Source organism: Abramis brama (assembly GCF_963993115.1).
Source record: "Abramis brama genome assembly, chromosome: 5".
NCBI lineage: Eukaryota > Metazoa > Chordata > Actinopteri > Cypriniformes > Leuciscidae > Abramis > Abramis brama.
The window spans coordinates 12,854,160-12,868,149 of NC_139967.1; the positions used below are offsets into that span (position 1 = coordinate 12,854,160).

At 37.8% G+C, this 13,990-nt stretch overlaps 1 protein-coding gene across 1 annotated transcript; it reads left to right on the top strand.

The window, feature by feature from the left end:
* The first annotated feature begins 1,217 nt into the window (after positions 1 to 1,217).
* LOC311083077 (uncharacterized protein) lies at positions 1,218 to 13,781 on the top strand. Its single transcript, XM_084114329.1, has 12 exons — positions 1,218 to 1,528; positions 1,995 to 2,138; positions 4,210 to 4,998; positions 5,603 to 5,606; positions 5,770 to 6,956; positions 7,099 to 7,272; positions 7,784 to 7,951; positions 8,148 to 8,321; positions 8,608 to 8,781; positions 8,954 to 9,127; positions 11,551 to 11,597; positions 11,735 to 13,781. The coding sequence occupies exons 1-12, from the start codon at positions 1,299 to 1,301 to the stop codon at positions 12,244 to 12,246; spliced, it is 3,777 nt and encodes a 1,258-aa protein (XP_083970455.1). The 5' UTR covers positions 1,218 to 1,298; the 3' UTR covers positions 12,247 to 13,781.
* The last annotated feature ends 209 nt before the right edge of the window (positions 13,782 to 13,990 follow it).

Here is a 13,990-nt window from a genome sequence, read left to right on the forward strand (position 1 = left end):
GTCACGTTTCACTGACAGTAAATGAGTAAGTAAATGAGCATTTAACGACAACCTAATGCTATATAAACACAGACACAAAAAACATGTTGGCTAGCTAACATACCTCCGACGAAGTGATCGCTGCAGACACGGGCATTAACAGACTCTGCTCCTCCCGACCACAGACGTAACTTACGTTAAAAATCCACTTTTTACGCCGTTGTTCTGTGAGCTTTTTACATTTCTCACCTTTATGAGTGACAATCTTCAGTACTCTATAAAAACGCTTTCCCTTTTCTCGATTAGAACGATTGGAGCAGCCGTAAACTACACAAAACATTGGCATTTTTCAGACGGCAGATCCTCAGCTATTTCACTTCCTGCCCTCCATCTGAATTTCGCGCTCTCGCGATGCAGCAGCGTGACGTCACGTGAAGCCAACCTATTGCTATATTTCAGCTACAATTCATAATTATAATGTGAATATTGTTTTTGAAATTTAAAACTTAAAAACTTAATCTGCAGTGAATTTTTTTACTGTAAATAAATGTACTTGTATTATTAGAATGTAATTTTCATTGACATCGAAAAAAGTCATGTGATTACATAATGTATGACACTTGTAATGCATTACTTTACTTGTTAGATCAAAAAGTAATCTGATTTCGTAATGCATGTTATTGTAATGCGTTTCTTTACTCATAACATCAAAAAGTAATCTGATTATGTAATGTGCGTTATTGTAATGCATTTCTTTACTCATAACATCAAAAAGTAATATGATTATGTAATGCATGTTACTTGTAATGCGTGTCTTTACTCGTTACACCAAAAAGTAATCTGATGCACATTACTTGTAGTTAATTCCTTGTTAGATCAAAAAGTTCGTTTTCGTTTCGTTTTTTAAGTAGCCTATAATAAGTGTCGGATTACAAACACACATTGTTCGAAAGTTTAAAGGTAATTATTAACAGAGTTTGTCAATACTTTCACTTTAAGGTGAGAAGACTTTGATCCAAAAAAAATCATTTAAAATCAGTGGGATATCTATTACCATATTAAATCCACTATTTTCTGAAGGCTGATTTCGTAGGTCGTCTAATCTGCTGAAGCAGCGTGATAAAAACTGTATAAAGATATTTAAATATTCCTTCAGTGGTACAGTACCGTTAGTCAATATGATTAGTCAATATTATATAAGGAAAATGCGCAGTCAGGACTTTTATTTTGAACTGCTCTGAAGATATTTAGTGGTGTTCAATTGTGCTTTATGTTTACATACTTTGTGTTTTCACGGAGTTTGACATTCGTTGCTTATTATGGAGGAAGAAGAATCCATTCCGCCAAAGCCAAGTGTTTATCTGGAGAGAGAGGAAGGGAGTGCTACCTTTAAAATGGGTTTTTATGATGAGAGAAAAGAAGAGAGTGAAGTTCATCATCCGTTGCAAAGAGCAGCATCTCCAGTTCTAAACTATGTGTCTTTGAAGAGTGACAGATCCATGGCTGAGCCTCCTAAATTCAGTGATGAAGCAGAACACTTTCAACACAGGTAAGTCAGCTGAATATACACTTGTAAAAATAAAATTGTAATCGTGTGACCAAAAAGTTTTGAAAGATCATGGCCTGGTTTCACAGACAGGGCTTAACATGGTTCACCTTGAGCATGAAATATATACAGGCTTTTTAATTAATTTCCGCCTTTTCAGTCTTTCAGGGAAAAAGGAGGCCTGTGCTGTTCACCACCAGTTCCAGAAAGAAGCATCTCCACTAACTTACCAAGTTGTGTGTCTTTGAAGAGTGACAGATCCATGGCTGAGCCTCCTAAATTCAGTGATGAAGCAGAACACTTTCAACACAGGTAAGTCAGCTGAATATACACTTGTAAAAATAAAATTGTAATCGTGTGACCAAAAAGTTTTGAAAGATCATGGCCTGGTTTCACAGACAGGGCTTAACATGGTTCACCTTGAGCATGAAATATATACAGGCTTTTTAATTAATTTCCGCATTTTCAGTCTTTCAGGGAAAAAGGCCTGTGCTGTTCACCACCAGTTCCAGAAAGAAGCATCTCCACTACCAAGTTGTGTGTCTTTGAAGAGTGACAGATCCATGGCTGAGCCTCCTATATTCAGTGATAAAGTAGAACACTTCAAACACAGGTGTGTTTACACGTCCATTAACGCTCATTTAATTATCTTCAGGAATGGAATCATGTAACAAAGTGGAAATATTATTAAATATATATATATTACTGGAGATTTTAAGTCCCATTTGTTTTATTAATTTACATCCTTTATTTTATTTAAATACAAGTTTCTGAAACTAATTCTAATTTTAACATTTTGTATAATTCCAAATGTTTCTAGGTAAATGTGAATGTAAGATCTACAGTGGCTGCATTATGTATCTGTAGATGAGAGCATGCAGTTTATTTATAAGTTTATTTGTATATAAGTCCCTTTCAAGGAAAGTTTGTTCATAGGGAAATAGATTTTTAACAATAAATTATAAACCTATTATGCCTGCATTATATTCAACTTGGTTTTAAAATAATTGTTTAACATCAGAATCCATGGTAAAAAAATACATTACCCATAATGCTGTACAGAAGATTCCACCAATCAGAGAGTTGAAACAAGCAAAATGAACCAAAAGAGGCTTGTTTGAGATGAGCAAAATCTGCCCAGAACCGATTACCGGTGATCACCGTGAGATGCATGCCAGTTAGAAATGTGTCAGAGTGTGGTCCGACTTGCTCTGATATCTTTCTGCTCATATCAAAAAACTCTCGAGATGGTGAGGCGTCAGTGCCGGATTCTGCAGTCAGGCGCAATTGCTCTCCTCCAACTGCGCTGATCAAAAGCATGATGGGAAACCACATGCTGACAACACAGCTTAAAGGGGTGGTTGATTATGATTTCACTTTTCTAACTTTAGTTAGTATGTAATGTTGCTGTTTGAGCATAAACAACATCTGCAAAGTTACAATGCTCAAAGTTCAAAGCAAAGGAAGATATTTGTTTTTTAAGGACTACAACAAACGGCTGGTAGGGACTACACAACATTCCTCTCGGGTTAGTGACACCTAAAATTTACATAAACCCTGCTCCCGGGAACACGCAGTCCACGTTGAGAAGAGGAAGAGTTGTTGTAGTCGAGCACATTTGTGAGTCTGCTCAAGCTGTTGCTTCCGTCTTTTCACATGCAATACAGAACGTAACACAAATGCAATAGCATGTCACTCCATAGGCATCTTACAACAGTTCCCACACAAGCGATTTTATAGATTATCATGACAAAATATGCTAATCAAAGACTTGAAGATAGTTAACTCCACATCAGCAACATAAATTCATCAACTAACCATTCAGAAACATCTATTTACATTTACATCTATAACATTTATTTTCATATAAAAGTAACAGAACTTAAGATACATCACATTTATTAGCAACACAGCACTTGAGTGTGAATCACGCAACATCCACCATTGATTTCGGAGGTGTCTGATCCACTACGAGATGGGAAAACTATCCATCTTGGCTGCGCTTATTTCACTTCTCCCCTCACTGCAGCCACCTACTCTTGTCTAAATTTCAGGCAAGGTGAGGTGCATCTCAAATGAACCCTAATATCTCATTAGCTCCTTCCATGAATAACCCCAAATTACATAATCAAGTCAGTCTCCCTCCACTCTCAAAATATTTAAATATTTGAATATACAGTACATGCATATTTTTGCAATAAACTTAAAATATATTGTTTTTATGTATAATCAACATTTTTTAAATGAGTAATTTTATATTTCGCTATTGATTTTATTTGATAAAACTTAATGGGATTGTAGTTCTTTCTATCACTAAAGCTGTTAAGTACACAGACTTGTCCGATTTGTCTTTTTTGCTTCAAATCAAAGTTTGTAATGTTGTGCTTCACCTCATAGCTTATAACAGGGACTTATTCTGCCATTATTGTGGATTGCACTTTCTTCCTTTCATAAGTAATATTTAGTGCACCATCTTTGTATCTCTAAAGTCTCTGTTTATAATCCCTTTACATTTAATAGCTAAATTGGGAGTTATATTGAAGATAATGCTGTCTCAGAGTGTTCAATATATCCTATATTATTTACTCAATAGGAAGTCCTACAAATGACACCATGTCTTAATATTTTAATTGATTTCAGTCTACAAAAATGTTTTTGTATTTCTATTGTCTTTGTTTCTGCAGTGGGAAAAAGAAACAGATGGATCAAGATCAGTCTACGTACCTGTCTGGAGATGATGAAATTTTTCCCGATATACACCCACACATGAGAAGGTCCGGTCCTGCTGTAGAGCAGCTGAACTCTTACCAACCAGTAGATGGCATCCTGCAGCGTATCAAAAATAGTCACAAAACCAGCATGAAGAACAAGTATGAGAGTTTGTGTGAAGGAATCAATATACAAGAGAATAAAACCCTCCTGAACAAGATTTATACACAGCTTTATATAATAGAGGGAGAAAGTGAAGGAGTAAATGAAGAACATGAGGTTGTACAAATAGAGAAAGCCAAGACTGAACGCTTACAAGGTACTCCAATCAACTGCAATGACATTTTCCAGCCCATACCTGATCCAAGTTATGAGAGAAAAGACGAAAAAGAAAACATAAAGATCGTTCTTACCAAAGGCATTGCTGGAATTGGAAAAACGGTCTCTGTGCAAAAGTTCATTCTAGACTGGGCTGAGGGCAAAGCTAATCAGGATATTGATTTTCTCTTTGTTCTTCCATTTCGGGAACTCAACTTGGTTAAAGATGATCAGTACAGCCTTCACAGACTTCTGCTCGACTTCCACCCAGAACTTTCTGGGTTTGATACAAAGATATATGATTTGTGTAAAGTCTTATTCATCTTTGATGGTCTGGATGAAAGTAGAATTATGTTGACATTTTTACACTGTGAGAAAGTTTTTGATGCCTTTACAACATCATCAGTGGGCATGTTGATGTCAAATCTCATTAAAGGACAAATCAAGTGAAAAATGAACCTAGGGGTAATTAACACATGGTTACCGAGTCGATCGTTCCCTGGAATGTGTTTTCATGAAAATCGAATATAAAGTGTTTTATCTTTAAAAACAGATTAGCTCATAACAGCAGTATATGGGGCACAGAGTAAGTGAAATTAAATCGCTATTTAATACCACTAACAAGGCTCAGAATAGCCTCACACTAACACGGTAACATAATGAGGGTCCTTACATACAAACCGAAGCATTGAGAACTTTGTAAGTGTACAGACAGTTTAATAAGAAGATACTTTATAAAGACAGTACATTACGCGTTTACATGCAGGATCCATCTTGGAAAACAGTCTCGACTAATCGAGCGACGAACGCCATCGATAGGAGAGCTGGTCGATAGGAATTGCGTTTGTGAAATCTAACGTAGCACGGGGTTCGTGGCTCGATTAGTCAAGACTGTTTTCCAAGATGGATCCTGCATGTAAACGCGTAATGTACTGTCTTTATAAAGTATCTTCTTATTAAACTGTCTGTACACTTACAAAGTTCTCAATGCTTCGGTTTGTATGTAAGGACCCTCATTATGTTACCGTGTTAGTGTGAGGCTATTCTGAGCCTTGTTAGTGGTATTAAATAGCGATTTAATTTCACTTACTCTGTGCCCCATATACTGCTGTTATGAGCTAATCTGTTTTTAGAGATAAAACACTTTATATTCGATTTTCATGAAAACGCATTCCAGGGAACGATCGACTCGGTAACCATGTGTTAATTACCCCTAGGTTCATTTTTCACTTGATTTGTCCTTTAAAGGAGAGCTGCTGCCCTCTGCTCTCATCTGGATCACATCCAGACCTGCAGCAGGTAGTCAGATCCCCTCTCATTACATCAGCCGTGTGACAGGAGTACAGGGATTCAATGACCTTCAGAAGGAGGAATATTTCAGGAAGAGGATCAGAGATCAACATCAAGCCAGCAGAATCATCTCACACGTAAGAACAGCAGGAAGCCTTCACATCATGTGTCACATACCGGTCTTCTGCTGGATCTCGGCCACTGTGCTTCAGAACATCCTGAAACAAGATCACAGTACAGAAATCCCCAAAACACTAACTGAAATGTACATACATTTTCTGATCATTCAGACCGATATGAAGAGGCAGAAGTATGGTGAGAGAAATGGGAAAGATCCAAAGTTGCTACTGCAGTCAGAAAGAGATGTGATTTTGAAACTTGCTGAGCTGGCTTTCAAAGCTCTGATGAATGGTGATGTCCTGTTTTATGATGAGGACCTCAAAGAGTGTGGCATAGATGTCTACGAGGCCTTGGTGTATTCTGGGATTTGCACTGAGATCTTTAAGGAGGAATCTGTGATCCATTCAAGGAAGGTGTACTGCTTTATTCATCTGAGCTTTCAAGAGTTTTTTGCAACGTTGTTTTTGTTTTCCAACTATTTAAACAAGAACAGTGATGTTCTGAAAATGTTCCAGAAGAAGAAAGGGAGAGGAAAGTTTAAACCGCAGTCCAATGAAGTTTCACTTGATGTGTTTCTGAAGGGTGCAATTGATGAAGCACTGAAAAGGGACAACGGACATCTGGATCTTTTCCTTCGATTTCTTCATGGCATCTCATTGGAGTCAAATCAGAGACTTCTCCAAGGTCTGCTCACACACATTGAGGACAACCCTGAAAGCATGATGAAGAAAGTGATAAAAAACCTCAAACAAAGTCAAAAGCAGAATGTTAGACCAGAAAGATGGATTAATCTCTCACATTGCTTGATTGAAATGAAAGATACTTCTATTCTTGAATACATTCAGGCTTTCCTTAAAGCTGAAGGGAAAGGAAAAAGAAAAATATATCTGTCTTCTATCCACTGTTCAGCTTTGGCTAACATGCTTCTGATGGCAGAGGATGTGCTGGAAGAGCAAAACCTCAAGCAATACAACACAAAATCCATAGAGGTTAAAAATTATTCTTAAAATTGTATTATTTTATGTGGTGGTATGTTTATATAAAATGTAAAAATATTAGAGATCATTTCATTTCAATCGATCATTTTATTGTAATATTCAGCACAATAATATATTTGTAATATTTTTTCTTTATAGATTGAAATGCTGTAAACTCACCATACAGTCCTGTGAATCTGTGGCTTCAGCTCTGTTATCAGCAAATTCATGCCTGAGAGAGCTGAACCTCAGTAACAATGACCTGCAGAATTCGGGAGTGGAGCGGCTCGCTGCTGGATTGAAAAGTCCATACTGTAAACTGGAGTTATTGAGGTCAGCTTCATATCATTTTATACATTAGATTAGATACTGGGAAAGAATAGCACTGTTGTCTGTAAAGATAGAAAAGAATATAGTCAGAACACTAAAAAAAAAAAAAAATTTAGATTGCAGATTTTATGTCTAATCATCAAAAAAAAAAAAAAAAAAAGAGGTAATATTAAATGATAAACACCCAAAAAGACATTATTAGTAGTATTGAATAAAAGTTACACAAAGTGTTCCAAAGTATTCTTGTTTCTATATTATTTTTGAAGCAGTGTCAAAAAAAAATTTATGAACACACACAAACTTGGTAAGACTTTAAATAAATAAAAAATGTATGCCTTTAATTTGGAAATTGTATAAACATTAAATGGAAACATGAATAGACATTGGACTAAAGCAATAACTATGTAAAATATTATGCAAACACTATTTGAAGAACTGAATGTAAAACAAAACAAAAAACATAAGCACGTTTCCCAAGGCTGGTATTGGTGTAAAATATCCTTTTATTTTGTAGTTTGTCTGGCTCTAAACTCACCGACCAGTCCTGTAAAACTCTGGCCTCAGTGCTACAGTCAACTGACTCCTGCTTGAGAGAGTTGAACCTCAGTAATAACAACCTGCAGGATTCAGGGCTGGAGTTGCTCTCTGCTGGACTAAATAGCTGTAAACTGGAAAAACTAAGGTTTGTGAAGCAGTGTCTGAATGTGTACCTTTTAATCCTGACAGTATTAGACATGCATTAAAGCTTGATTTTGATCTTTGACCAGATATTTAAATATTTGGAATGGATTGTGTTGTTGTTAATATCATCAGGATGTTACATATTATTACCTTATGAAACATAATAGAATGTAATTAATTTGCTCTGTTTAGTTTAGATTGGACAGCTGTAGCCTCACTGGTCAGTCCTGTGAAGTGATTTCTGCAACTCTACAATCAGTAAACTGTCTTCTGAAGGAGCTGGACCTGAGTAACAATGACCTGCAGGATTTAGGAGTGGAGATTTTCTTAGCTGGGCTGAAAAGTTCACACTGTAAACTGGAGATACTGAGGTTTGTGTTTCAGATCAGTTTCATTGATATACTAGTAATATGACTGTCTATTAATATATTTTGAAATGTATGTTAATGCACAAGAGTATGTTCGCTTTGTACTTTCATGCTCAAAAATCAAAATATTTTGTTTAGCTGTCTGTGTTATATTTAAGAAAATTTCTGCAATATTGAGGTATACACATGAGTCAGTTCACCTGCTATGCATTTTAATCTTTTTTTCACCTGCTATGCATTTTAGTGTTTTATTATTATTATCATATTATTATTATTTTTGTTTGAACAGAATGTCCATTTGTAATCTCACTGATCGGTCCTGTGCAAATGTGGCCTTAGTTTTACAATCAGCGAACTGCCCCTTGAGAGAGCTGAACCTGAGCAAAAATTACATGCAGGACTCAGGAGTGGAGATGATCTCGGATGGACTGAAGAGTTCACACTGTAAACTGGAGATACTGAGGTGTTTCACAAGCTCACATTTCACTGTCAATGAAAGTTTACACTATATGATTTTAAACACACTATATAAAATATATTTTGAGAGAGAGAGAGAGAGAGAGAGAGAGAGAGAGAGAGATCGAGAGAGATCGAGATCTTATGTCTTCAACATCTTTAAATGTCTGCCTTTGTAGACTGTCCGGCTGCTTTATCACAGAGAAAGGCTGTTCTGTCCTGGCATCAGCTCTGACTTCAAACCCCTCACACCTGAGAGAGCTGGACCTCAGCTGCAATTATCCAGGAGAATTAGGTGGTCAGGTTCTCTTGGCTAGAGTGAATGATCCAACCTGCAAATTGGAGATACTCAAGAATGTTGTACAATAAGACTTTTTTTGTCATGCGTATTTAATTATATGCGTGTATTTAGTTATATGTGTATACTAAGTTTTTGTTTCAGATACTGAGACGCATCAAATCAGCATAGATTCTGACCATTTTGGCACCCTTGAGAACACAGTGAATCAAGTTTATTTTTCTTACCGCATTGGCAAATAGTTTTCTATTTTTACATAAATCTAACAAAATGCTGAAGATTTTACTTACAACTAGAAAAAAAAACATTTAGTAAGAAAAATAACTTCACATAATACATCTCAAATGAAGTCTATTTTTTAGTAAATTTAGATAAGTAAATTAGTTTATTTTAAGGATGTCTAGATGGTTTGTGGGAAATATATGGCTTTATTTAAGTGACATCACAGCCGTGAACAAGGATTTGCTACTTGTTATTGTTAACCAATTTACTAGACAGAAATTTGGAGACAGTACAAAAATAATTAATAAGGATTTAAAAACAAAACAAACAAACAAACAAACAAACAAACAACCAACCATAGAAAGCAAGCATGCACATCCAAAAATATCTTTTTTCATGGAATCTTCAAAATGATAGTGAAGTAACACCTATAGAAATGGCATGCAGTACAAATAAAAACAACACATAACAAATTTCTGTCATGACAACTTTCTGAGTGTTTTAATAGTTTTGAAACTATTAACTTTCTATTTGGCATAGTAATGGATATGACAATAGCTGCTTGTCCACCATCAGGCCAAAACTTTCTCCTTGCTAACCATTCCATTCCGTGCTGATCCGACCCATCCTGTACGGATATGGTTTAATTTTCCACTGTGGGGCTGATAACGGCTGCTCTTTGCAATGTTATACAAATGTGTCAATAGTTGCTTTGGTAATGCAAGAGTTTACAGACGATATGAGATGTAAATGGCGACATCACTACATGCGTTCTCCCAGCACGGTTGGCTAACCTTGCTGAGATTTCCGGGAACAGTTTGTAATCGTGCCATGCCGAACCAAGCTCAAGTGGAAACATAACTGGAACCTTTCCTTAACGTTCTTACAACCGTTTGGCCCGATGGTGAAAAATGTTGATGTGTTTGGCCTTGGCGGAATAGATCTGCTACTGCTGCTGTTGTTGCTGTTGGTTATTGCTGCTGCCAATACATACACAACTAGGGTGACCACCATCAAACAAACCAAATGTGGGACGATTACAAGTTTGTGTGGGACAAATATAATGTTATTATATAATGTTTATCTAACTTAATAAAAACATTTGTATTCTGCTTTTCAGCTGATAAAAATGCTTAGTTCTTTAGTCCCTTCCAGAAAACACCATTACATCACAATGTCTTTATTTTACATGTCATTTCAATTCAACATCACTGAGCCCAAAGGCTGCAGGCATTATGCAGATAACTATTTTTGAAACAGTTCTGACCAAGTCCAACTAAAATCCAATAAAATAAATAACGAACAAATAAAATATATATATATAATATACAACATGAAACCAAAAACTTTCATATTTTTTAGAAAGGATGTGAATTAAAACAACCACAGCAGGCAGCAAGTTGATCAATTCTGTTCAATTTAAATTTACCGAGTTATCCATTTATCCATCCAATTATCCATTCCAACACATGGAACGAATCACCGCTCCACATTTTGATTGACAGCCGTCACAACTTACTAGTGACCGTGTTTACTCCTTTCCTTTCAAGCACTGGATAGGATTTAAAAAACGGCTGTTGTATTTGTACTTCTGACAAAGCGCTGTTAAATATATATAAAAAAACTGAAACTGAAAAACTACGCCGCAAAAAGAATAAATAAAATACTTTCTTAAAAAGGCAAAAGAACGCATGCATGTTTTCTTAATATGATAACTGATGAAAATGCGGGACATTTTCTCAATATGCGACGTGCGGAGCAAGGGGTGAAAATGCTGTGCGGTACAACGGGTGGTCACCCTATACACCCGCTGCTGTGAGCAAGTAAGATATGCTGCTGCTGTACAATATAGCGTACATGAATTAGCAGATCTATACAGATAGAGCTGGGGTAGGTAGAGGTTTTCTGAAAGTGTGCTGCAAATGCTGACCAAGTATTTTGAATGTTGAGCAGTGAGCTCATTGGCTACTGATTTAACAGGATCCAATCAGCTGTGCCCTATAGAGAATGATGTGATTGCAAGCAGATTGAATTAAGGACCTATTAGCCTGTGCCGTCTAGAGTTTCATGACAGAACTTTGTATACATATATCTTTTGCTGACATAAAACATATGTACATCTGTAGTTAAGTAAATTTACTTCTTCCTGCAACAGATACGTTTAAAACTATAGGAAAAACACTAACAGATTTTAGATAATATCTTTACTGTGTTTGTGTTATAAATTGGCAGAAATTAACTTTTTTTTTTTCGCAGTCTGAACCATGAGGGCAAGTTTAGGATTACAGCTGGATTACGAAGATGTAGGTTTTCACACACACACACACACACACACACACACACACACACACACACACACACACACACACGTGAGACTTTTTTCTACATTTATTGTGTTGTCTATGATCATTCTCTGATCTCTATTCCTGTCTGAGTACAGATGCCTGTGAGCTCACACTGGACCCAAACACTACACACACACATCTGTGTCTGTCTGAGGGGAGCAGAACTGTGACACATGTAGAAGAGACACAGTCATATCCAGATCACCCTGAGAGATTCAAGTGCTATCCTCAGGTTCTGTGCAGAGAGAGTCTGTCTGGATGCTGTTACTGGGAGGTTGAGTGGAATGGGAAGAACGGAGTCTATGTTTCAGCGTCATATAAAGGTATCAGGAGGAAAGGAGAGAGTAATGACTGTGAGTTTGGATCCAATGAGAAGTCCTGGAGGCTCATCTGCTCTGATAACAGTTTCTCAGCCTGGCACAATAATGAGAGGACTAAAATGCATCTACCGTCATCCTCATCTCGCTCTAAAAGGGTAGGGGTGTATTTGGACTGGACAGCTGGCACTCTCTCCTTCTACAGCATCTCTGACACAAACAGAGTCATACACTTACACACATTCCACTCCACATTCCCAGAGCCTCTCTACGCAGGGTTTGGCCTTTAGGCGGCGCTCACATATCGCGCATAAAAACGCGTCGAAAACGCTAGGCGCGCTGCGTTCTCCTTTTTCCAAAGCGCTCGAGGGGGTTGCGCTTCGGAGGCGTCTGTCGTTGCTAAGCTTGGTTCTTGTCACGTGACCTGCGGTGCGCTTGCGGCATTCTGAAAAGTTGAGATGTTTTTATCTCGATGCGGCGCGGACGCGCTTGGAAAAAACGAGCGCGTCGCACCGCGACCGCGTCGCTTCCATTATGAGCGCGCATACCGCGCGGCTACATTTGAAATAACGAACTTGCGCGCGCAAAAGACGCGATATGTGAGCAGGCCCTTATTCTGGCTCCTCATTGTCTCTGTGTCAGATTGAGACGTCTCTTGTTGGATAGAACGCATTCCCACAGTTGTTTGAGTTCTATCCAACAAGAGACGTCTCAGGAGTAGTTATTTGATCTGCCTCAGATAGCAGGCCACCGACAGCCCACAGATTTACACAACCTTTAAAATCATGCAAATGGGGAATGCAATGATTTCTATCACACCGAAGTGATCAAATATGAAAGATTAAGTGGACATTTGAATGAAATGTTGTTGACCAATATTAAACAAGCATTTGATCATAACACCCTTTGCACATTCAGAGATTCTCTTCTGCAGACCTCAGTTGTAACCTTCTATTATTTGTCATTTTGTTACATCAATCATAACTTGAACTAGCTAGCTCTAAACATAAATGTTCTCATTTACGGTTTACATTTTTTTTGGGAAAAATATGAGCTGCTCAGCAAATAAGGCTGACAAACACAACACTATATTTGATAAACATATCCAAAAACTATGGTCATGAGCTGTGGGTCATGACCGAAAGGACAAGATCCCGGATACAGACGGCCGAAATGAGCTTTCTCCACAGGGTGGCTAGGCGATCCCTTAGAGTTAGGGTGAGAAGCTCGGTCACTCGGGAGGAGCTCAGAGTAGAGCCGCTGCTCCTCCACATCGAGAGGGGCCAGCTGAGGTGGCTCGGGCATCTGTTCCAGATGCCTCCTGGACGCCTTCCCGGGAAGGTGTTCCGGGCGCGTCCCACCGGGAGGAGACCCCGGGGAAGACCTTGGACACTCTGGAGAGACTATGTCTCCCGGCTGGCCTGGGAACGCCTCGGTGTCCCCCCGGAAGAGCTGGAGGAAGTGTCTAGGGAGAGGGAAGTCTGGGCATCTCTGCTGAAACTGCTGCCCCCGCGACCTGGCCCCGGATAAGCGGAAGAAGATGGATAGATGGATGGATATCCAAAAACTGTAATATTACAAAAAAGAGGGGGAAAAAACCCATGTCAATGGTCAAAAATTAGGTTCTTCATTAAGTTCAGTACTGTATACTATGAAAAACACAGCCCATATCTAAAGTAAATTAAAACTACACATGCCACTGTTTTGAGAACTAGTTTTACCTGTTTGAAAATGCTGCTTCATAGAGTGTTCTCACCCAGATCTCACAATGAAGAGAGCGAGAGAAAGATATTCAAAGCGTTTAGTGTTTTTGTGAACAAGGGGATTTTTCTTAACCAAAAATTATTTTAGAATCATTTATAATATATAGGGTAAATACAATAGCTATATATGTTTTTGAAGGTAATACATTGTAGTGTAATGCACTATATTGTAGTGGAGATCTTTAGCTGTTGTGAAGGTATTTGCATCTTATGTATTCACCATATTATCCTACACATATTTAAGCTCTCTATAGCTACAGGTATGTGAGAA

What these genes read in the sequence shown, in the direction of transcription:
- LOC311083077 (XM_084114329.1), top strand. Translation starts at nt 1,299, where the DNA reads ATGGAGGAAGAAGAATCCATTCCGCCAAAGCCAAGTGTTTATCTGGAG. An exon ending in GTAGAACACTTCAAACACAG is followed by an intron (nt 2,139 to 4,209) that starts GTGTGTTTACAC and finishes TTGTTTCTGCAG; the next exon opens with TGGGAAAAAGAAACAGATGG. An exon ending in TGTAAACTGGAAAAACTAAG is followed by an intron (nt 7,952 to 8,147) that starts GTTTGTGAAGCA and finishes TGTTTAGTTTAG; the next exon opens with ATTGGACAGCTGTAGCCTCA.